This window comes from Hemibagrus wyckioides, linkage group LG27 (assembly GCF_019097595.1).
Source record: "Hemibagrus wyckioides isolate EC202008001 linkage group LG27, SWU_Hwy_1.0, whole genome shotgun sequence".
Taxonomy (NCBI): Eukaryota; Metazoa; Chordata; class Actinopteri; order Siluriformes; family Bagridae; genus Hemibagrus; species Hemibagrus wyckioides.
In genome coordinates, this window is record NC_080736.1 from 2,637,303 (window position 1) to 2,661,205 (window position 23,903).

Below are 23,903 nucleotides of genomic sequence, written 5' to 3' on the forward strand. Positions count from 1 at the left end.
GTATAACGGAGTCGCTTTCTTAAAGCCGTGCCGAAGGCGTGTCTGGAGACGCGCTGAAATGGCGTCTTCATCTTCTCTTTCATTTATAATTCATCAGAGCGGCGCATTGTTTAACGTTCACAAGAACCGAAAAACGGGTGAGACGGGATGGTCACAGGATCCATGTCGGTCTCCAGCCGCTTGTTCACACTCGTCACGTTGACTTGTAATAACTCGCCTGTGTAAAAAAGAACCGGAGAAAGATCTCGCTTTGAAAGACGCATGTTGATTCTCGGCTCTGAGTCAGGTGCGTCCACAGGAAGCGAAGCGTCGGCGGTCACTTCATCACTTTCTGAAGTGATAAACATGCCATGGTGTTTTTATGTCGACTTAATCGCCTTATTTCAATATATTGTCATCTAGTCTCTTGACTCTCACGTTCGTCCATTTTCTATACCCGCTTTATTCCTAATTAGGATCACGGGGATCTGCTGGAGTCTATCCCAGCACACATTGGGTGAAAGGTAGAGGTACACCCTGGACAGGTCACCAGTCCATCACAAGGCCACACATATAGACAGACAACCACACACACTCACACTCACTCCTATGGAAATTACCAATCAACCTAATGTACATGTTTTTGGACTGTGGGAGGAAACTGGAGTACCCAGAGTAAACCCACACAGGCATGGGGAGAACATGCAAACTCCACACAGAAAGGCCCCTGACTGTTCAAACCCGGGATTCGAACCCAGGACCTTCTTGCTGTGAGGCAACTGTGCTAACCACTAGGGCCTAACCCCTGTGCTGCCCCTCTGTATCAAGTTATTTCCGAGAATATTGAGAAAGAACTTGAGGTTGGTGATGGGACAGATGTTTTCTGCTGTCAGAACATCAGTAATATCTCAAATTAACTGGGTTTTTGTGTTTTTTTGAGAGAGAGATGTTGAAAACGATGATGTGTTTTTTTCCACTTTTCTGCTTTCTGCTCTGATTATTTTTAATGAGTCCGGCTGCAGTTCGACGGAGACGCTCGGAACATATGTCCAGGCAGATGTTGAGACAGAATTAATGGGTTGTTTTCACAGAGCACTCTTAGGGACGGCTCGTTATAAACCCCTCCGTCTCCGTGCGCTTAAGCCCAGCTGTCTAATCTATATATCTGGATTGTTTATCTTAGGTATCTGTAAACGTTGTATTAGCTGGTCCACCTGCGCGGCTGGCATTTAATCCCATATCAAGGTCCACTTCATCCCTCACCTCACCTCACGTCTCTTCTTCTCTTCAGGTACCTGTTGATAACGGTGGGCGTGGTCTACGTGCGCTCCTTCCCACAGTCGCGCAAGGACATTTTGAAGGACCTGGTGGAGATGTGTCGTGGTGTGCAGCATCCTCTGAGAGGTCTGTTCCTGAGGAACTACCTGCTGCAGTGCACACGCAACATCCTGCCCGACGACGGGGAGCAGGCCGAGTAAGAGCCAAACGCTTACGCATGGGTTCACTTTCTGCTTTCTCACATCAAGCTTGATAAATCTAGAGATTCTTGATGCTCAGGATGTATGATGGCGAATAAATTAACGTCACCCTCCGTGCTGGAGCTTCAGAACATCACGTCATGCTTAAACCTATATATTTATGTTTCTCAGACAGAAATAACAAACATCTCAGAAATTATTTTTCTACACAAATTATTAAAAATAGTCACTCTGGGTTCAAGCCCCAGCACTGTCAAGCTGCCACCATTGGGCTCTTGAGCAAGGCCCCCAACCCACCCTGCTCCAGGGGCGCTGTATCATGGCTGACCCTGCGCTCTGACCCTGCATTCTGACCCCAACCCCAATATGTGGAAAAAGTGCAGTAATGCATATGTGACAAAGACAACTAAACTTCATTTGCAGTGCAGTGGTCAGTCCCATTACATGGAGCACTAATACAATAAAAAAGATCAAATAAATGAAATAAAAGCATCTTTTGAAAGCAATATATTTATAATAATATAGAAAATAAACAGCATTGCTAGTAAAATGCGAAAGTAAATACGTTTATGTAATTTTACACAATGCAGCGATGTTGAGCTCTGGATTCTGATTGGTCAGAAGGTGTTAAATGTTAATAATATTAATTATTCATTTTTTATTAACTAGTCTAATAAGCTGTTGTTTCTATAGTAACGGATGATCCTGTGTTATTTTACCTTCCAGCTTTCCAAAGCCAAAGTAATTTCCTAACAGGCTGGACTAGATACTAATCTAATAAGCTGTCGTTTCCAGTGTGGAGAATATCCGCTTCATCACACCACCCTGTCTCTGATTATGTTCCTTTAACAGCATGACACATACTATAGTTATACCTAGGAACAAAAACTAAGAGCTACAAATATTAATGTGTATTAAATGGTGTCTTTTGGGCGTTTTTTTTTTTTTTTTTTTGGCAGGGAGGAGATGACCGGCGACATCAACGACTCGATTGACTTTGTCCTGCTGAACTTTGCCGAGATGAATAAGCTGTGGGTGCGAATGCAGCACCAGGGCCACAGTCGTGACCGCGAGAAGCGAGAGAAGGAGAGGCAGGAGCTGCGCATCCTCGTCGGCACCAACCTGGTCCGACTCAGCCAGCTCGAGGGCGTTAACGTCGAGAAATACAAACAGGTACCAAGAGTTTTACTGCAGCAAAGGAACACAAACGATTCACTCATTTTCCACTAATACAAATCGCATCGATCTTTAAACAAATAAATAAATAAACAGATATTTAGTCAAGTGGACAAGACTAAATATCTAAACATGTCGGTAATGTAACTAGAAACGTGGCTAAAAGAATTGGAGGAGTCTTTTCAGAATACTTTTAATGCTGTTTGGTGTTTATTATGGAGGATTGAATTGCTGAATCAAATAGCCGATGATTCGAATCAAATCATTCGATTCCTTTGTGACATTGACACGATTCATACTCCTATTCAAGTCTCCTCTCTAAGAAGGACATCGTTTTCTTTTACAAAACTGAACCCCTTGTTTTAGGTGTTGTATAAGCACCGACTTCTAGGCTGCTGCTCAAAAGTATTTGCCCCCCTTCCCCGGAGATGTCATCCACATCGTTGTGGGTTTGTTTTATTCTGCTTTGTGAATTTGAGCTGCGTTGGGGTTTTTTTTTGCTTCCTGAGTGACATAAAACTGCTTGATCATCCCTCAGTTCATCATTTCCTTTTCCAGAGGAAAATACTTGGAGCTAACTGCCGTATTTTGAAAATATATTCAACCTGATAAATACTGCAAATCATGGTATAAATATACGCAAGGACTCGTGAGATGTTATCGATGCAGGACTTCAGGACGAGGCAGACAGCGGGCGCGCTAACCGTTTCTGATGAAATTGATTAGCTCAGTAAACACAGCCTGGGGGAAAGACACTCCCGAGTCGTGAATTGTCCTCGTTAATAAGCAGAAGAAAGATGCTGTGTGTTTAATGGCTCTTTTTTATCGACCAGCAGTTCTTCAGCCCAGCTCTCGACGGACATTCTGTCCTCAGATGCCGCTTCGTGAGACGCGTGTACATCACCATCAGACGTTTTGAATGATTGAGACTAAAAACAGACATTTATTTTTCTTTCTTCCTTAGTGCCTTTTAAAAGAACGTTCAGTAGTAAACTGCTTGACCTGTAAGCTTTATAAAGAGTCTTATTAAATGGCAGAAAAAAGCCATCTACAAATGTAAATAGAATGCTTTCCCTGGATTGAATTTGCATACTCTAATGTGATTGGTTGTTGTGTTTTGTGGCACAATAACACATCTGTAACTCAGATTCTTTTTAGTGTTATTTCACCTTCCATCTTTCCAAAGTCAAAGTAACTTCCTAACCGGATTTAATAGAAAGCTGCTGCTTTTTATATCTGGTATCATTTACACACAGTTGCTGTAATCAAACACCTCTATAACGAAATTAAAATGTCATTTACTTCTAAATGATTAATATTCAAGTGCGTATGAATGTTAATTAGGTATAAAGTTACTACAGCTGTTCAGATTGAAGGCGATACCTCTTGGAATAAAAGAGTTTAATAAAATTAATAAAAATAGAGAGAATAAAAAGCCCAGTCCCAAGGAAAGGCGCTTTTACGTTACACAACAGTGTCTGAGCGAGTCCTTGAACCTCCGCCTCGAGAGCCAGGAGAAACCCAGCGTGCGGGATTGTGAGCTCTGAAAATAATTGGACATGCTAGTTATTTTTACGCTGAATGTTTCTGCATGTCTTGGTGGTGGTGGGGGGGGTCTCAAATTAAAGATTAAAAAGTTTTTTTTGTGAAAATGAGATTTCTGTGTAATAAAAGTGAAGCATTTAGAAAGGAGTTCACTTTCAGAACAAAAATCTACAGATCATTTCCTCACCCCCTCGTCCTCCAGGATGTTCATGTCTTTCTTTCTTCAGTCGTAAAGAAATGATGTTTTTGAGTTTGACCTTCCACAGTACAGTTTAAATGCAGCTTCAAAGATCTCGAAACCTTGAACCCAGCCCAGGAAGAAGGCTTTCTTAGAAGAATTAAAAAATTGCATACTTTTTAACCACAAAAGCTCAGCTAGCGCTAGCTCTGGGATGCGTATCTGTGACGCTACATGGTACATAATCGCATCCGAAGGTCACGCGTGACGTAGGTGGAGCAACAGACCCAGTGTTTACTAGTGTGGAGAAGGAGGAGCGCACCAAAGTTGTTGCTTAGTCGTTTGACCTATTTGCACTTCCTTGGTCTTTGCACGTTTGCTTAGTAAACACTGGGTCTGTAGCTCCGCCTACGTCACGCATGACCTTCCGACGTGATCATGTAGCATCGTGGACAAGCTAGCTAGACGAGCTTTTGTGGTTTAAAAGTATACAATTTTTTATTTTTGTAAGAAACTGACCGATGGTTTGGCTAGATAAGAGCCTTCTTCCTGGGCTTAGAGATCTCTGAAGCTGCATTAATCTACATTCTGGAAGGTCAAACTCACGGCCACCCCTGACGTCCACTATATGGAGAAAAATCCTGAAATGTTTTCCTCAAAAAAACATCATTTCTTTACCATTGAAGAAAGAATCACATGAAGATCTTGGATGACGAGGGGGTGAGGAAATTATCTGTGGATTTTTGTTCTGAAAGTGAACTTCTCCTTTAAGAGAGATTTTTTTTCACACTGTGATATTAAAGCTAATGAGATTAAAGCCTGATTTGTGGAATCCGGTGTTCAAAATGGTGACAAAACGGTCTTTTTCCAGGTAATGTATCTGATTCTGTTCACACCGGATATTCTCCTGATATTCATCGTTCATCAGGATGTGGATTTTTAGCCTTCGAGTGTATAAATATCATTGTATAGTGTTGGAATTGTCGAGAATAAGTTTGACCTCAATTCTGAATGTTATTTAAAAATAAAACCTTCAGGAGTCTGTGTGTGTGTCTGTGTGTGTGTGTCTGTGTGTGTGTGTGTGTGTGTCTGTGTGTGTGTGTGTCTGTGTGTGTGTGTCTGTGTGTGTGTGTCTGTGTGTGTGTTCTCAGATTGTTCTGGCAGGAGTCTTGGAGCAGGTGGTGAACTGCAGAGATTCTCTAGCGCAGGAGTACCTCATGGAGTGTATTATACAGGTAGAGAACATTAACACACGACACCACGCACTTCAGATGCCTCACTGCTCAGTGATGTCTCGTTTCCCCGTCGCCTCTGGCTCTCTAATTGCTTCGGGCGCTCGAGCGTGTTCCAGCCTCACGCCGGGCTTTTTCCAATTCAGACGCACAGGCATACAAAAAGCTTTTGTGTTTTAAGTGGTTAAAGGAAACAAGTGAGAGGCGTGTGTTTGTGTGTGTGTGTGTGTGTGTACAGGCTTATGCAATCCAATCACCTTTCATTTTCTCCGCAGGTTTTTCCAGACGAGTTCCACCTCCAGACCCTGAACCCGTTTCTCCGAGCGTGTGCCGAACTCCACCAGCACGTCAATGTCAAGAACATCATCATAGCTCTTATTGACAGGTCTCACACACACACACACACACACACACACGGCTTCATACAGGTGTTATTACCACGTCCTACAGATTTATCATTTTATCGTTGTTTCCCATCTCCGTACCTCTCTGTAGGTTGGCTCTGTTCGCTCACAGAGAAGATGGACCTGGAATCCCAGCTGAAATCAAACTCTTTGATATTTTCTCCCAGCAAGTGGCCACAGTCATCCAGGTACTTCATCATTTATGTACACTACATTGGCAAAAGTTTTGGGACGTCTGCGTTTACCTGCACATGAATGTAATATGGAGTTGTCCCGCCCTCTACAGTTATAACAGCTTCAACTCTTCTGGGAAGGCTTTCCACAAGGTTTAGGAGTGTGTTTATGGGAATTTTTGACCATTCCTTTGTAGAAGCGCATTTGTGAGGTCAGGCACTGATGTTGGACGAAAAGGTCTGGCTCACAGTCTCCACTCTAATTCATCCTAAAGGTGTTCTATGAGGTCGAGGTCAGGACTCTGTGCAGTTCCTCCACACCAAGCTCACTCATCCATGTCTTTATGGACCTTGCTTTGGTCACTGGTGTGCAGTCATGTTGGAACAGGAAGGGGTCATCCTCAAACTGTTCCCACAAAGAGCATGAAATTGTCCAAAATGTCTTGGTATGAAGCTGAAGCATTAAGAGTTCCTTTCACTGGAACTAAGGGGCTGAGCCCAAGATGTTGAAGTTGTCATCACTTAACGTTTCGTCGTCCTCATCCAGGGGTTCAACTTGAGCAGATGTGTTAGCCGCAGCTACTTTCGCCGTTTTACCGCTGGAGATAAGGCTGCTGAATACAGCACACTATCTTGAGCTTTTAAATCCATGTTGTGTTTGATTAGCTGCTTCCTGAGGTCAGATGTGTTGCCATGATCAGCCTTGCATTTAGAATTACAGAATATTGCAAATAGCGTTGTCCGCATCTGATTCTGTAAAATGCAACCACACTTGTGAACGTTAGCGGTTAGCTGTTGGTGTGTGCGAACAAGTTGCAGGGCTGATGTCGCATCACGTGGTGACTCTCTCCCTTTCTTGCTCTTGCTCCGTACTCTTGCAAGGAGTCCAGATGCGTTCTCTGTAGTACTGACATGATTCGGTCGGTACCCTTTAAAAGTACAGAGCTCGGTACCCAACCCTACCTCTGCCCCGGTATGTGATCTTCTCTGAAGGTTCCACAATCCCATCGGTACATCAGTGTCTGCTTTCCACTTCAAGGCAGTACATTTTTTAGCTTTTATCAACACTGTTTCGGTCAGCTGTAATAGCCCCACTGTGTCCAAGGTTAGAGTTGGTAAAATTACCCAATAAGCAGACCTCTGGGTCCAGTGGAAAATCAGTTCCATGAATCTTTAATATGATATCACATACTTGCATCCAGAACACCTTCATTTTAGAACACAACCAACTAGAATGCAGATTTAAGCCAAGAACAACTTCAGGAACTTCTTTAGAAACTATGAATTTCAGGAATCTTCTAAGGAATTTTTCAGGGAATCAGAAACTTCACAAGGAGCCCAGTTATTTTATTTTTTATTTTTTTCAGCATATTTGGAACATCCTCATATAAACACTAGGAATTTTGTTCCTGGGATTTTCCCGGGATTTAATCAGCTCCTGTCGACACACGTGACACATTGATTGTAATTACACGTGTGTGTGTGTGTGTGTGTGTGTGTGTGTGTGTGTGTGTGTGATTTTGCTGTTTCAGTCTCGTCAGGACATGCCGTCGGAGGACGTGGTGTCTCTGCAGGTGTCCCTCATTAACCTGGCGATGAAGTGCTACCCCGAACGCGTGGATTACGTGGACAAGGTTCTCGAGAGCACTGTGGAGATCTTCAACAAGCTCAATCTGGAACAGTGAGTAGAACAGAGGATCATTTAAGACCAGCTCTAAAGTCTAGAAAAGTTCTTCTGCTTTGTCATCCATGAGAATCCAGGAATCAATTCACTTCGATTTTTTCCACTCTTAGCTTGCAGCTGTTGTAACATCACACTCTCTCATTTTTCTCGCCACAGCAATGAGATAACGATTTGTCGTAGTTGTTGAGAGTGAAAAATTTTCCAAATAATAATTTGAAAAGTTATTGGGATTGTAATAACCTTGTCTGTAAATCAACAACCATTCAAAACACACAAGCAGGCAATGAACTAAAACTGCCACTGCAAATTTATTAAAAAACTCAAACTTGAATGTATTTTTTAAAATCGAGAGGAAAAAATAATTGTCTATAAACTTTGAAAAATAGTTTAATTCTTTGTCCTATTTGTGTTGGGGAAAATAATCGTTAGTTTTGCACTGGTGCTACAAGGCTATGTAGTTACCATGGCAACAAAACTTTAATATTTTGTGCTACTTTTTTATTTTTTACTTTTTTGTTGACACATCTTCATCTTAAAATGAAGTTAACATTTTAAACGCGTGTGTACACGTGTGTGTGTACACGTGAGAGAGCTAGTTCATTGACGTTAATTTTTTTTTGTCTAATTTTATTCTAGTCTAATTTCTTTTGTCTAATTTTTTTGGGGTTTTTTTTTAGTTGATCTTTCTATTTTTTTTTCATCTTTGTCTTATTTTATCTTTGTCTAATTTTATTTGTCTAATTTTATCTTCTTTTCTTTATTTTTCCATTTCTTATTTATCTTTCTCTATTTTTTGGTCTAATTTTATCTTTCTATTATATTTATCTTTGTCTAATTTTTTTTGCATTATTTTTTTCTCAAATTGTATCTTTCTCTAATTTGTCTAATTTTATCCTTCTATTTTTTTTTCTTTTTTTTTGGTCTAATTTTATCTTTCTCTATTTTTTTGGTCTAATTCTATCTTTTGACATTTTATCTTTCTCTAATTATATCTTTCCCATATTTTTATCTTTCTAATTTTTTTGTGTAATTTTATCTTTCTCTAGTTTTCTTTTTTTAATTATATCTTTCCCATATTTTTATCTTTGTCTTATTTTTTGTCTAATTTTATCTTTCTTTTTTTTTTTTTATCCTTGTCTAAAATCATACACACATGGATAAATTTTTATTTCACTAAAATGAACTAAAAGAACATTTCCTGTTTCTGTAACACAAAGCAGCGATGCCCCTGTGTGCGATTGTAAGGAGTGGGCGGGGCTTTCATTCATTTAACAAATCAATCCAGATTCCTTTTTTTAATTGGCTCATTTTTACCTTAGAACTTTCAAAGTGATTACTCACTCTGGTGTATGCTGGCGCTAACGTGGGAAGAAAACGCACCTCTGGATATGGTTTAGAAGCGCATGACTAAACCCCGAATTATCAAAACAGCTTAAATAATGAAGTATCTCATCTACTCTACTTACAGCCTGATGAGGTAAAAGAGGGCATTATTCTTTTGGGGTAAAAATATCCTGATGCTTAATCATTACCTGCCTTTACATTTACTCTGGCTGAGTTTTCTCTCTTCATGTCCACAGGAAGGTTATATAAAGCCTAGAGAGAGGGAAAAAAACCACCCTGAGACTTCATTGTAATTGTAGAGGGCGAGAGCTTTGTGCCGCCCAGCCAGGGGTTTTTTAAAAGAAAAGCCTCTCCATCCGGCTTGCCTTTAATTACAGCCAGAGAGGTTCACCCACCACCCCCCACCCCCACCCACGGTCACTGCTGGGCTGAAGGTCACCTGAGATTTGTAAAGGGATTTTTTTTTTGTTGTTTGTTTGTGTGGGTTTTTTTTTTCCTTTTTTTTTTAAGATGCAGCTTCTGAAATGCCACACGCTTTCAGAAATACAGCAGTGTTCCCTTCTTATGCGGTCATTGTTACGGCCACGCTTTTAGAAATTAAATAAAGAACTAAAAAAGCAGAACGGAGTGGAGAGCGGTGGCTCAGAGTCGTGCGGCGCTAAATGACTGCCGCTTTGACAGGGTCTTATTTTTGTTCTTCAGAATTCAGACAAAACTGGAACGGCATTCGAATGGAGGCTTTTACACTGGACGCTAGCCACGCGGAAGTTATGTAAAAATGTTCTGCTAGCGGTTATAGCACGCTAATAACAGTTATGCATGCTCTTATGTAAGGAAATGGACGGTTAAGGCTTGTTCTTTTTCGGCAGTCAATTAGGGGCGTGGCCTAGAGCTTAAACAGCGCTGTCTAAAAAGTGCCTGGTTCAAAGATGTCGTTTCTTCCTGATGAGGTTCCTTTATATTTTCGTTATCCTGCTCGTTAATGTGTTAATTAATTCTATTAATCTGTGTGTTTTTCCGTGCAGCATTGCAACAAGCAGTGCCGTATCGAAGGAGCTCACCAGGCTGCTGAAGATCCCTGTGGACACCTACAACAACATCCTGACTGTCCTGCAGCTCAAACACTTCCCGCCGCTCTTTGAGTACTTCGATTACGAGTCGCGCAAGAGCATGAGCTGCTACGTGCTCAGCAACACGCTGGACTACAACACCACCATCGTGGCCCAGGAGCAGGTACACAGACGGGAACACGGCGGTCTGCCCTCAGCTGCCATTTTATAATCAATACCTTCCACAGAGGTCACGTTGTAGGTGTACAATTACCCACTCTCCCTGTAGCTGGTCCACCACTGGGCAGGGGATCTTTAGATGCAGGGCTGAGAAAATAAAGGCTTGACTGATTGACAGCAACACCGTGGTCAGAAACTCGGCCAGATCAAGGCTAGAGGACGAGTAAGGCGCGCATAATGAGCATTGCTGCGTTCGCACTCCTGTTAGCAGCTAATTAAAGGACGCGGAAAGGCAATTAACGTTCTCTGAAGAGTGGGTTCGATGAATGGAAGCGTTTTCAACCTCAGACAAATCACCTGAACGTGAAGAACACTGAGAAATGTTTACATCAGAAGTGATGACTTCATTATATTAATAACTAGACCTCAGTGTGAGGTTTTATTTATTTCTCTCTCTCTATCTGTATCTGTCTCTCTCTCTCTCTATCTGTCTCTCTGTCTCTTTTCTCTCTTGTCTGTCTCTCTCTCTCTGCCTCTCTCTTCTCTTGTCTGTCTCTCTCTCTGTCTCTCTCTCTCTCTCCCTTTCTCTGTCTCCCTCTCTGTCTGTCTGTCTCTCTCTCTTTGCCCCCTCCTTCTGTCTCTCCTTCCCTCTCTCCTTCTCTCTCCCTCTCTCTCTCTCTCTCTCTCTCTCTCTCATTACACACACACAGACGTATTGATTTTGCTCTGTTTCTTTAACCCTTAGGAGTCTGCAGGTGTTTTGGGGCCCTGAAGAAGTTCTGACATGTCCTGACATTTGTGTATTTTTCAGTTACTTATAAACATATAAATGGCTAAAGTCTGATTACACTGTATTCAGCACAAACTGGGCTACAATAATATGTGAGCAGCTTGTATAGTTTAATAAGTTTGTATATTGGAGAAAATAAGTTATGCGTGATTATTGAAAACAACAAAGAAATAAGTCACTGGAATAAGACCACAAAACACATTCATAACATTTGTGACCTGGATCTTGTAGCCTGGAGTTTTTACTTCGAAATGATGTGGCAATCATCCTGCTCACTTATTCACAGAAAACAATACATTCATTTAAATTTTCTAAGACACTTTTTGTTTAGAAAGGCCATATGTGAGGAGGTGTGAATAATCATGAATAATGCTGTAATTCACACCAGAGAAGACAAAGACCCGCGTGTAATGAGCTGCATACTTGCCCCTTTCAGTCAGGTATGTGACTGAGGAAAGTGCTACAAGAAAATAATTTGAGCGCAAAAACATATTTCTGTTTGTAGTTTATTTAGAATAACTCAAGATTCACTTGCAAGAATCCCAGGAACAGTTCAAGATAAGTGTAAAAACAGACATTCAGGGTAAAATGGTGCAAACAAAAACAGTGTAGGATATATATATATATAAAAAACTGTCCAAAAACATACATGTAGGGTAAAACTGCAACAGCAAGCCAGTGTCCGGGGGGCGTGGCCTTGTATGTAGATTACCCAGACCCAGTTTTCCCTGTGAATAGTGTGTGGGCGTGTCCTGCCTCAGGTCATTATCAGATAATGAAGTGCGATAGAAATTCTGTGGCTCTCCTTGGTTTCGCACGGATTACATAAACTGAGAATGTTTGTTTTCGATGTGACTTCATCATTTAAAAGTAGACCCTTTAAGCTTTCTGTAGATATATTTCTCGTGTGTGTGTGTGCAGTGTTCGCGGAGTTTCAGATCATTTTAGTGACGCGTTTCAAAAATATTTTCACGGAGACTGAGACGGCTGAAAGCGTGTTTATTTTCTTTATTTTACAAAAGCACAATGTTTTGTGGAAATCGTGAGTAAAAATAAATAAAAGTAGACCCTTTACAGATTCAAATGATGTACTACACTTATGTGTGTGATCAAAAATGATGGAGCATTTTAAGTTCTTTTCACGGTTACCAGAAAAAAATGCAAGTGTTCCCGCCGGCGTGTTTGCAGACTCCTAAGAGTTAATCAGGAACCCGTCACAGCTTTTTCTTTTTTACCCTCTGTTCCCTGACATGTGGTGACTCTGTTGGCTGTAGGAGTGGCAGCAGGAGGAGGAGGAGAACCAGTTAAAGTTGTTAGTTCTAGATGAAGTGGCTTGATATTGAAAATGCTATAACTGAGTTAAGAGCAGAAAAAAGGGACGACATCTTAGCGTTCTTGAAGTTCTTGGTTTGGTTCCATTTGTGTTTCGTGTAGAATTCGGCTGAGCCTGTAATAATCTCATCAGAGTGGTTATTACACTTTATTACCTCTGATGTGTTTCTCACAGAAGTTTCACGGAGCAGCAGCATGCACATGCTCCCTGTGGACCAGATTAGAGAGGTTATTAGGATGTGATAAAGACTTCTCTCTCTCTCTCTCTCTCTCTCTCTCTCTCTCTCTCTCCCTTCCTCCCTCCATCCCTCCCTCCCTCTCTTTCTGTTTCTTCTAGGTTGTCTTTCTGTCTCTATTTGTCTACATATTTTTCTGTTTCTCTCTTATTCTGTCTCTCTTTTCTCTCTCTCTCTCTCTCTCTCTCTCTCTCTCTCTCTCTCTCTCTCTCTCTCTCTCTCTATCTCCCTCACTCCCCCCCTCTCTTTCTCTGTCTTCAATGTTGTCTTTCTGTCTTTATTGGTCTGCATCAATTCTTTCTCTCTCTCTCTCTCTCCTCTCTTTCTGTGTCTTCTGTGTTGTCTTTCTGTCTCTTTTTATCTACATAATTTTCTGTCCTCTCTCTCCCCATATGTCTATCAGTGTGTCTACAAGCTGTCTGTCTGCCTCTATCTTTGTCATTGAATGTTTCTCAATCTGTATACCTGTCTGTCTGCCTCCGTCTCTCATTCTCACTCTGTTTGTCTGTGTATAGTAAAGCGTTCTGTTTTGTTGTGTACTTATGGTGTTTGTCTTTGTCTCTGTACCTGTCTTCCTGCCTGTGTCTTGTCTTGTTTGTCTGTCTGACTCTCAGTATCTTGTTCTGTTCTGTTGTCTGTTTGTCTTTTTAATCTGTTTGCCTCTGACTCTTTTTCCATGTCTGTCTTGCTGCCAAGCCCCCCATCCCCCCCGCCCCTCTCCTCCGTCTCCTCTCTCCATCTTTCTCCTCATGACTGTCTCTTTCTCCATCTCACTCTCTCTCTCTCACTTATTGTGTGTGTGTGTGTGTGTGTGTGTGTGTGTGTGTGTGTTTCCGTGCAGGTGGATGCAATCCTGAACCTGGTGTCCACACTGATCCAGGATCAGCCAGATCAACCTGCTGAGGATCCCGACCCAGAGGACTTTGCGGAGGAGCAGAGTTTAGTGGGTCGCTTCATCCACCTGCTACATTCCGACGATCCGGACCAACAGTACCTGGTGTGTAGTACTCTCACTATACTCTAATACAGTACCTGGTGTGTAGTACTCTCACTATACTCTAATACAGTACCTGGTGTGTAGTACTCTCACTATACTCTAATACAGTACCTGGTGTGTAGTACTCTCACTATACTCTGGTACAGTACCTGGTGTGTAGTACTCTCACTATACTCTAATACAGTACCTGGTGTGTAGTACTCTCACTATACTCTGGTACAGTACCTGGTGTGTAGTACTCTCACTATACTCTAATACAGTACCTGGTGTGTAGTACTCTCACTATACTCTGGTACAGTACCTGGTGTGTAGTACTCTCACTATACTCTGGTACAGTACCTGGTGTGTAGTACTCTCACTATACTCTAATACAGTACCTGGTGTGTAGTACTCTCACTATACTCTAATACAGTACCTGGTGTGTAGTACTCTCACTATACTCTGGTACAGTACCTGGTGTGTAGTACTCTCACTATACTCTAATACAGTACCTGGTGTGTAGTACTCTCACTATACTCTAATACAGTACCTGGTGTGTAGTACTCTCACTATACTCTAATACAGTACCTGGTGTGTAGTACTCTCACTATACTCTGGTACAGTACCTGGTGTGTAGTACTCTCACTATACTCTAATACAGTACCTGGTGTGTAGTACTCTCACTATACTCTGGTACAGTACCTGGTGTGTAGTACTCTCACTATACTCTAATACAGTACCTGGTGTGTAGTACTCTCACTATACTCTAATACAGTACCTGGTGTGTAGTACTCTCACTATACTCTAATACAGTACCTGGTGTGTAGTACTCTCACTATACTCTGGTACAGTACCTGGTGTGTAGTACTCTCATTATACTCTAATACAGTACCTGGTGTGTAGTACTCTCACTATACTCTGGTACAGTACCTGGTGTGTAGTACTCTCACTATACTCTGGTACAGTACCTGGTGTGTAGTACTCTCACTATACTCTGGTACAGTACCTGGTGTGTAGTACTCTCACTATACTCTAATACAGTACCTGGTGTGTAGTACTCTCACTATACTCTAATACAGTACCTGGTGTGTAGTACTCTCACTATACTCTGGTACAGTACCTGGTGTGTAGTACTCTCACTATACTCTAATACAGTACCTGGTGTGTAGTACTCTCACTATACTCTAATACAGTACCTGGTGTGTAGTACTCTCACTATACTCTGGTACAGTACCTGGTGTGTAGTACTCTCACTATACTCTAATACAGTACCTGGTGTGTAGTACTCTCACTATACTCTGGTACAGTACCTGGTGTGTAGTACTCTCACTATACTCTGGTACAGTACCTGGTGTGTAGTACTCTCACTATACTCTAATACAGTACCTGGTGTGTAGTACTCTCACTATACTCTAATACAGTACCTGGTGTGTAGTACTCTCACTATACTCTGGTACAGTACCTGGTGTGTAGTACTCTCACTATACTCTAATACAGTACCTGGTGTGTAGTACTCTCACTATACTCTGGTACAGTACCTGGTGTGTAGTACTCTCACTATACTCTAATACAGTACCTGGTGTGTAGTACTCTCACTATACTCTGGTACAGTACCTGGTGTGTAGTACTCTCACTATACTCTAATACAGTACCTGGTGTGTAGTACTCTCACTATACTCTAATACAGTACCTGGTGTGTAGTACTCTCACTATACTCTAATACAGTACCTGGTGTGTAGTACTCTCACTATACTCTGGTACAGTACCTGGTGTGTAGTACTCTCACTATACTCTAATACAGTACCTGGTGTGTAGTACTCTCACTATACTCTAATACAGTACCTGGTGTGTAGTACTCTCACTATACTCTAATACAGTACCTGGTGTGTAGTACTCTCACTATACTCTGGTACAGTACCTGGTGTGTAGTACTCTCACTATACTCTAATACAGTACCTGGTGTGTAGTACTCTCACTATACTCTGGTACAGTACCTGGTGTGTAGTACTCTCACTATACTCTAATACAGTACCTGGTGTGTAGTACTCTCACTATACTCTAATACAGTACCTGGTGTGTAGTACTCTCACTATACTCTAATACAGTACCTGGTGTGTAGTACTCTCACTATACTCTGGTACAGTACCTGGTGTGTAGTACTCTCACTATACTCTAATACAGTACCTGGTGTGTAGTACTCTCACTATACTCTGGTACAGTACCTGGTGTGTAGTACTCTCACTATACTCTGGTACAGTACCTGGTGTGTAGTACTCTCACTATACTCTGGTACAGTACCTGGTGTGTAGTACTCTCACTATACTCTAATACAGTACCTGGTGTGTAGTACTCTCACTATACTCTAATACAGTACCTGGTGTGTAGTACTCTCACTATACTCTAATACAGTACCTGGTGTGTAGTACTCTCACTATACTCTGGTACAGTACCTGGTGTGTAGTACTCTCACTATACTCTAATACAGTACCTGGTGTGTAGTACTCTCACTATACTCTAATACAGTACCTGGTGTGTAGTACTCTCACTATACTCTGGTACAGTACCTGGTGTGTAGTACTCTCACTATACTCTAATACAGTACCTGGTGTGTAGTACTCTCACTATACTCTGGTACAGTACCTGGTGTGTAGTACTCTCACTATACTCTAATACAGTACCTGGTGTGTAGTACTCTCACTATACTCTGGTACAGTACCTGGTGTGTAGTACTCTCACTATACTCTGGTACAGTACCTGGTGTGTAGTACTCTCACTATACTCTGGTACAGTACCTGGTGTGTAGTACTCTCACTATACTCTGGTACGGTACCTGGTGTGTAGTACTCTCACTATACTCTAATACAGTACCTGGTGTGTAGTACTCTCACTATACTCTGGTACGGTACCTGGTGTGTAGTACTCTCACTATACTCTGGTACGGTACCTGGTGTGTAGTACTCTCACTATACTCTAATACAGTACCTGGTGTGTAGTACTCTCACTATACTCTGGTACAGTACCTGGTGTGTACAACAGAGATCTCAACAGAGATCTGAAATGACCCGAACTAGATCACTGACCAGCTGCTGCTGTATGTGAACTCTCTGAGGAGTTAAAAGTTATATTAAATATTTTTTTGAGGCACTTCACCCCCCCTTTTCCTTCTCTTTTAATTCGTCTTTAGTAAAACAGCACCAGAACACATCACACACGCCGCTTTTTTAACAGAACGCTCCAAATTGTCCTAATGAGTCTCTAATGAATATGGAATCTGTTGAACCTACAGAAGACGTCTGGCTGTTAGGGAGCCATGAATTATTCACACACACCCTACAGTTCCTCATCCTCATTCATACCTCCCGCAGATATTAAACACAGCCAGGAAGCACTTCGGAGCCGGGGGTAATCAGAGGATCCGCTACACGCTGCCCCCGCTGGTGTTCGCCGCCTATCAGCTGGCCTTCCGCTACAAAGACAACGCCTCTTCGGTACGCCTTCATCTCACCCTACTCTCTTTACACACACACACACACACACACACACAGTGACCTCACAAAGCTCTGTGTTGTGTTATTGTGGGCCGGGCTACAGGACAGACCTGACATCAGTCAGACTCTTTAAGCAAGGACGAAGAAGCATACACACACACAGGCACACAAACACAACACCACAAACACTAACACAATCATCTACTCAATACACACACACACACACACACACACACGGATCAGTGACCACACAAAGCTCAGTGTTGCGTTATTGTGGGCGGGGTTACAGGTCAGACCTGAGATCAGTCAGACCTTTCTTTCTTTCTCTCTCTCTCTCTCTCTCTCTCTCTCTCTCTCTTTATGCAAGGGTGGATGGTTGGAAGGATGTGGAAAGGATGAATGGGGGGAAGGATGGGTGGATGGTTAGAAGGACAGGTGGAAGGATGGATGGGGGGGAAGGATTGATGGTTGGAAGGATGGATAGATGGGTGGAAGAACGGGTGGAGGGGTAGGATGGATGGTTGGAAGGATGGGTGGAAAGATGGATAGTTGGAAGGATGGATGGGTGGAAGGATGGATGGTTGAAGGGTAGGATGGATGGGTGGAAGGATGGATAGACAGTTGGAAGGATGAATAGATGGGTGGATGGATGTTTGGAAGGATGGATATATGGGTGGAAGGACTAGTGGATGGATGAGTGGGTGGATGGAAGGAAGGATGGATGAGTGGGTGGGTGGAAGGAAGGATGGATGAGTGGGTGGGTGGGTGGGTGGGTGGAAGGATAAGTCAAAGGATGGATGGAACAAATGCTCTCTTTTTCCCCCTCATTCTTTCTTCCATCTGTCTGCGTTCAGAATAAACATGTCCTCCATTTCTGAATCATTGGTCTAAAACCTTTTTTTTTTTTTTTCTTTTTCCCTTTTTCTAAACTCGGACATGTTTCTCCTCATGAGAGTAAAGCTCAGTCCAGTCCCACTTCATTTCCATGTCGGTCATGTGACTAGAGATGTCCAAGTTCCCGAGTGCTTAAAGTTTATAAATGTTTAATCGTCTGAATGAAGTGAGAGACCTGGAATTCTTTTAGCCGAATCCGTGTTTGTATCCGATTGACGTCACAAGCGGTTTGTCGCGAGTGTGGATTTTAAAAAAATTTATTTCAAAAATAATACTCTCCGTGTAGTTGCTGTGTGTGGAGATGAGATGACAGAAGCCCATAACAGAGCTGTGTTTGTGTGCGTGCGTGCGTGTGTGTGTGTGTGTGTGTGTGCGTGCGCGTGTGTGTGCGTGTGTTCTGGGATTCCTGCTCCTCTCGCCTCGGGCGCTCGCCTCCGGAGACAGCAGGCGTAGTCGCCGCCTGCCTGACAATGAGCCAGCGATTAGAGCAGCAAGCACTCAAGAAACGTCATCAGCTCTGATCCTGAGACGGAATTTTCTTCCTCTTGTCTCGTCCTGTCTTCTGATTCAGACTCATCAGAGGAATCAATTTTTTCCGGGGTTATTTTTTGCATCATTACGTGTCATGGTTTTTTGTTTTTTTTTCCCCCCTCTCAGTTCAGCTCAGCCCCACACAGATGACTCATCACTTCTCTTTTGTCTTTTTGTGCTCTCTCTCTCTCTCTCTCTCTCTCTCTCTCTCTCTCTCTCTCTCTCTCTCTCTCTCTGCAGGACGATAAGTGGGAGAAGAAGTGCCAGAAGATCTTCTCCTTCGCCCATCAGACCATCAGTGCTCTGATCAAGGCCGAGCTGGCCGAGCTGCCGCTGCGTCTCTTCCTGCAGGGGGCGCTGGCCGCCGGGGAGATCGGCTTCGAGAACCACGAGACCGTCGCCTACGAGTTCATGTCCCAGGTACCGGGGCGGAGTCTGAGTCGGGGGGGTGGGTGGTATGATGCAAGAGCGGCTAACAGAGAGATGTTCGGGGACAGGAGGAGATGGACACGAGTGTACGCTCCTCACGCTGCAGCGGGGAAAGTTCCTGAGAAAAAAGCAAACTGTTTTCATTTTATAAGAAAGTTTTCAGCCCGAAGCCGAGCTCTACATCTGAATGTTCTTATTAGTCATAGAGAACATCTGTCTGTCTCTCCCTGCGTCTGTCTGTTTCTTTGTCTCGCTGTCTCTCATTTATCTGTCTGTATGTCGCTTTCTCTGTCTCTCTGCCCATCTGTCTGCTTTTCTCTATTCCCCTCTTTCTGTTTTTTTTGCCTCCCATTTAATTTTGCTCTGGCTCTGTCTATTGGTCTGCATATCTCTCACTCTCTCACTCTCTCACTCTCTCTCTCTCTCTCAGGCGTTCTCTCTGTATGAGGATGAGATCAGTGACTCTAAGGCCCAGCTCGCAGCCATCACGCTGATCATCGGCACGTTCGAGCGCATGCGCTGCTTCAGCGAGGAGAACCACGAGCCTTTGAGAACCCAGTGCGCTCTCGCCGCCTCCAAACTGCTGAAGAAACCCGACCAGTGCCGGGCAGTCAGCATCTGCGCTCACCTCTTCTGGTCCGGACGCAACACCGACAAGAACGGAGATGAGGTGGGTGTGGCCTGGGGGTGTGGGTGTGACCCGTGGGCATGACCTGTGAGTATGACCCGTGGGTATGGCCTTTGGGTGTGGCCTGTGGGAAAATAACCATATGAAGGTCAGTGTCATGGTCATGGATCTCCTGATGCGCTTCTGTAAGAAAGTTCTAACTTTTATTAGGATTTGTTTTTGCTGAAAAACTCTTTTTAAAATAATGTAGAGAACAGAAATATTAATAAATAAACAAGTGAATGGAGGTTGTGGTGATCTAAAATGCAGACCGTTGTAATATCCAGTGTGTGAGACGGCCAATCGTAGCCTCAGCAGCAGCAGCAGCGCTTCCTGTTCTCACCGACAGCAGCAGTGCAGCGGATTCAGCCTCGAGGTCACGTTCGGAGAAGAGAAACATCTCACCAGCTCAAATTAGACTCTAAATCTGTCACAGGGACAGCAGAGTGACCACAGCCCTGCGTCTCTGACCGGCTCCTCGGCGTGCGGTTAATGCCTGTAGTATGTGAACACTTCATAAAGTAGTCCAATTTAAAGATATTAAATAGCCTGAAATTGCTTTTTGTTTATACACAGCCTTTAAAAGAGAGATTTCTATTTGAATGCCTTGCTGTGATTGGCTGAAATGACAGTAAAAGGTAAAAGGTAAAAGGGGAGATGTGGGTTACCATGACTACCACACATCTCCAAACCTCCTGTTCTTAGTACAACCTTTCTAAATAGACGGTCAGGAAAATATACAGTTATAAATATATACAGGCAGTCGATTATCCGAACTGGTGTGTGATTTCAGTATAATGCTCAGGGTCAGGAAAAAATATTCAACAGCTGTCTGGAGTCCTGGTTCCTGTGTAAGAGCAGGATATGAAGTGGTTGTTTCTCTTCATATCACAAAACCGTGGTTTTTGTCCGTTTATAGTTACGTTGAAACGAGTTGGTTTTTGTTTTTCCTTATGTTATAGCAGCTATAAACAGTCCTTCCTTCACCACCGAGAAAGCATATGGTCTTCTTTCTATTAAAGTCCTTGTGAATGGACGGTTGCTATAGAAACCATAATGCATCAGACGGCGCACATTAGTGTTGTCTGCTGCTTCAAGGGAACGTGGATCAACACCTCCTGACCAGTCAGGGCCCTGGAAAGCATAGATCGCCGTTACAGTTAGAAGGTGGTACGTTCCGAATCGCATGCTTTCACACTGGTTTCCCGTTCCTGTTGACCAGAAGGTTGTGAGTTTGAATCCCAGGTCCACCAAGCTGTCATTATTTATTGTAATTTATTGCTATTTATTGTTAGAAAAAAACAGGTGTTGGATAATTCAGTACAGTGTGTGTAGTGATGAGCTGAGACACGGGTAATGATGTACAGATACTGCAAGCAGAAATCAAATGATGATGGTGATGATAATAGCGATGATGATGATAGTGAAATGGTGATAATGATGGTGGTGATGATGGTGGTGATGGTGGTGGTGGTGATGATGGTGATAGTGAAATGGTGGTGAAGGTGATAGTGATGGTGATGATGATAGTAATGATGCTGATGGTGATGAGGATGATGGTGGTGATTATGGTGATGATTATGGTGGTGGTGATGATGATGATGATGGTGATAGTGAAATGGTGGTGATGGTGATAGTGATGGTGATGATATTGATGATGATAGTAATGATGCTGATGGTGATGAGGATGATGGTGGTGATTATGGTGATGATGATGGTGGTGGTGATGATGATGATGGTGATAGTGAAATGGTGGTGATGGTGATAGTGATGGTGATGATATTGATGATGATAGTAATGATGCTGATGGTGATGAGGATGATGGTGGTGGTGGTGATAGTGATGATGATGATGGTGATAGTGAGATGGTGGTGATGATGATAATGGTGATGATACTGATGATGATAGTAATGATGCTGATGGTGATGATGATAGTGAGGATGATGATGGTGGAGATGATACTGATGATAGTGATGGTGATAGTGATGATAGTGATTATGATGTTGATAGTGATGGTGGAGATGGTGATGATGGTGGTATTGATGATGTTGATGATGGTGATGATGATGTTGATTATAGTGATGGTGATGATGATGATGGTATTGATATTGATGATGGTGTATTGAGGATGTGTTTGAGGTTCTTTGAAGAGCTCGGTGCTCCTCAGCTCAGACTCTTATCTTCGCAGCACTAAATAAAAGTTCCTGCTACGTGTTTACCCAGAGGCACTGACAGAATTAGAGAGTAATTATGAGTTTGTTTGTTTATTTATTTATTCAGAGGTGTGAATGGAGGAAAACACACTGTGGGGTGAAGCACTAATTAATCCAGAGAACATGGAAATGACACACGTGAACTTTAGAGAGCGTCGCTCAGAGCTTTATTTCAAATGTGTGAGTTTCTAAAAGCCATGATGGACACGAGGAGTTCTCACCAGTGTGTGATTTCATCATTTATACTACATTTAATATGTATACGTTTTTATTCCACAGTTCTCCTGCTGTCATTCTGACACGGTGTTAAAAGAATTATAAATCTTTAGTCTAGAAAGGGAGAATCGTGTCCTTCACAAGAACATAGGAATAAATTCTAAACAGAAAAGAATAGTTGATGGTTTATATAGATATACACACACTATATTGCCAAAAGTTTTGGGACACCTCGCAAAATCATTGACTTTTCAGGTGTTGGGCTCGGCCCCTTAGTTCCAGTGAAAGGAACTCTTAATGCTTCAGCTTCATACCAAGACATTTTGGACAATTTCATGCTCTTTGTGGGAACAGTTTGGGGATGACCCCTTCCTGTTCCAACATGACTGCACACCAGTGACCAAAGCAAGGTCCAGAAAGACATGGATGAGTGAGTTTGGTGTGGAGGAACTTGACTGTCCTGCACAGAGTCCTGACCTCAACCCCATAGAACACCTTTGGGATGAATTATAGTGGAGACTGTGAGACAGACCTTCTCGTACAAGTATAGTAGTGTAAGTGCACGAACACACGTGTGATTGTCATGGCTACTGTTTAAAGAAGGGACATGTTAACCCAGCTTACCGCTGTACCATAAGTCTCTGTCGTTCTGTTTGGAGTTCATTTGTTCTTCCACATTTTAATTCAATCTCTGTTCGATAGAAAAGGAAAAGAATGTAAGAGCCGTGAGCCTGTGAGCTTCTGGAGCAGGTACGGCATAATAACACGAAGATGAGCGTCAGAAATGTCACACCTCTCTCTCTCTCTCTCTCTCTCTCTCCCCCCTTCCCAAATCTGATTTGATTAATCTTTTTGTGTTCGGAGCCGTGCCATCTCTCGCTGCACAGTTTCATCCCATCACGCGTTTTCTCTGTTCATTTGCATCTGCTAACATTCAGGAAGCTAGCACTAATCAAGCAGGTACGGCGCAGCGGTGAAGTGCCAGGAGAAATGACCTTCAGAAAATTCCCTCCAGGATAATAAAGCACCGCCGCACTTAATCGAGAAGAAGCACTTAACATTTTTAAAGAGTCGCGAGTGTTTGCAGACTTTTGTTCCTTGAGATTTTACAGATCAATACAATGGCGGAGATGGCGGAGGCGTACGCCGCTCGCTGCTCGTATTAAGGTCATGTGACCTACGATAGGCGTGGCCATGCTACACTCATACACATGCTACGTGTGTTGGGTTGACTTTACACTCAGAGCTAGCGTAGAGCTGAATACGAAGCATCTCAGAGTAGCGTAGGCGGAGAAGCCGTAGTAGTAGAGAGGAGACATCTGAGGATGTGTGTGTGAGTGTGTTTCGAGGAACAGTTCGAGAGAAAGACGTTTCAGATTTGCACTGAGACAATCTCCATTCAGATGCTGCGCCGTTGTGTCACAAGCAAAATAAATCGCCGCCCGCCACTGCGCCACATTTCTTTTGTGGTCGCGTAGCACATGATGTTCTCTGCTGAACAAAAATGACCCGTTCCTTCAGAGGTTCACCGAGATTCCAGTGGAGAAACAGGGTCATGTGACCATTCAGAAGCAAACCAAGGTCTTCTGCTTCGTGTCTGACAACGAACAACACACACAATGCAACACGCACACAACGCAACACACACACAACATGGTGATCTGGTTGAGATGCTGTCGTTAGCCATAGCGATGGATTTCTAGAGCCTG

General features: G+C 42.9%; 1 protein-coding gene across 1 annotated transcript in view; it reads left to right on the forward strand.

The window, feature by feature from the left end:
- Positions 1 to 23,903, forward strand: part of vps35 (VPS35 retromer complex component) — a 34,358-nt gene that overhangs the window by 5,188 nt on the left and 5,267 nt on the right. The window contains exons 5-15 of the mRNA XM_058381750.1: positions 1,271 to 1,453; positions 2,417 to 2,630; positions 5,508 to 5,591; positions 5,864 to 5,973; positions 6,084 to 6,180; positions 7,698 to 7,846; positions 10,219 to 10,426; positions 13,622 to 13,777; positions 17,122 to 17,244; positions 18,910 to 19,089; positions 19,529 to 19,768. Of these exons, the coding sequence (XP_058237733.1) occupies positions 1,271 to 1,453; positions 2,417 to 2,630; positions 5,508 to 5,591; positions 5,864 to 5,973; positions 6,084 to 6,180; positions 7,698 to 7,846; positions 10,219 to 10,426; positions 13,622 to 13,777; positions 17,122 to 17,244; positions 18,910 to 19,089; positions 19,529 to 19,768 (1,744 nt within the window). The remainder of the gene's footprint in view (positions 1 to 1,270; positions 1,454 to 2,416; positions 2,631 to 5,507; positions 5,592 to 5,863; positions 5,974 to 6,083; positions 6,181 to 7,697; positions 7,847 to 10,218; positions 10,427 to 13,621; positions 13,778 to 17,121; positions 17,245 to 18,909; positions 19,090 to 19,528; positions 19,769 to 23,903) is intronic.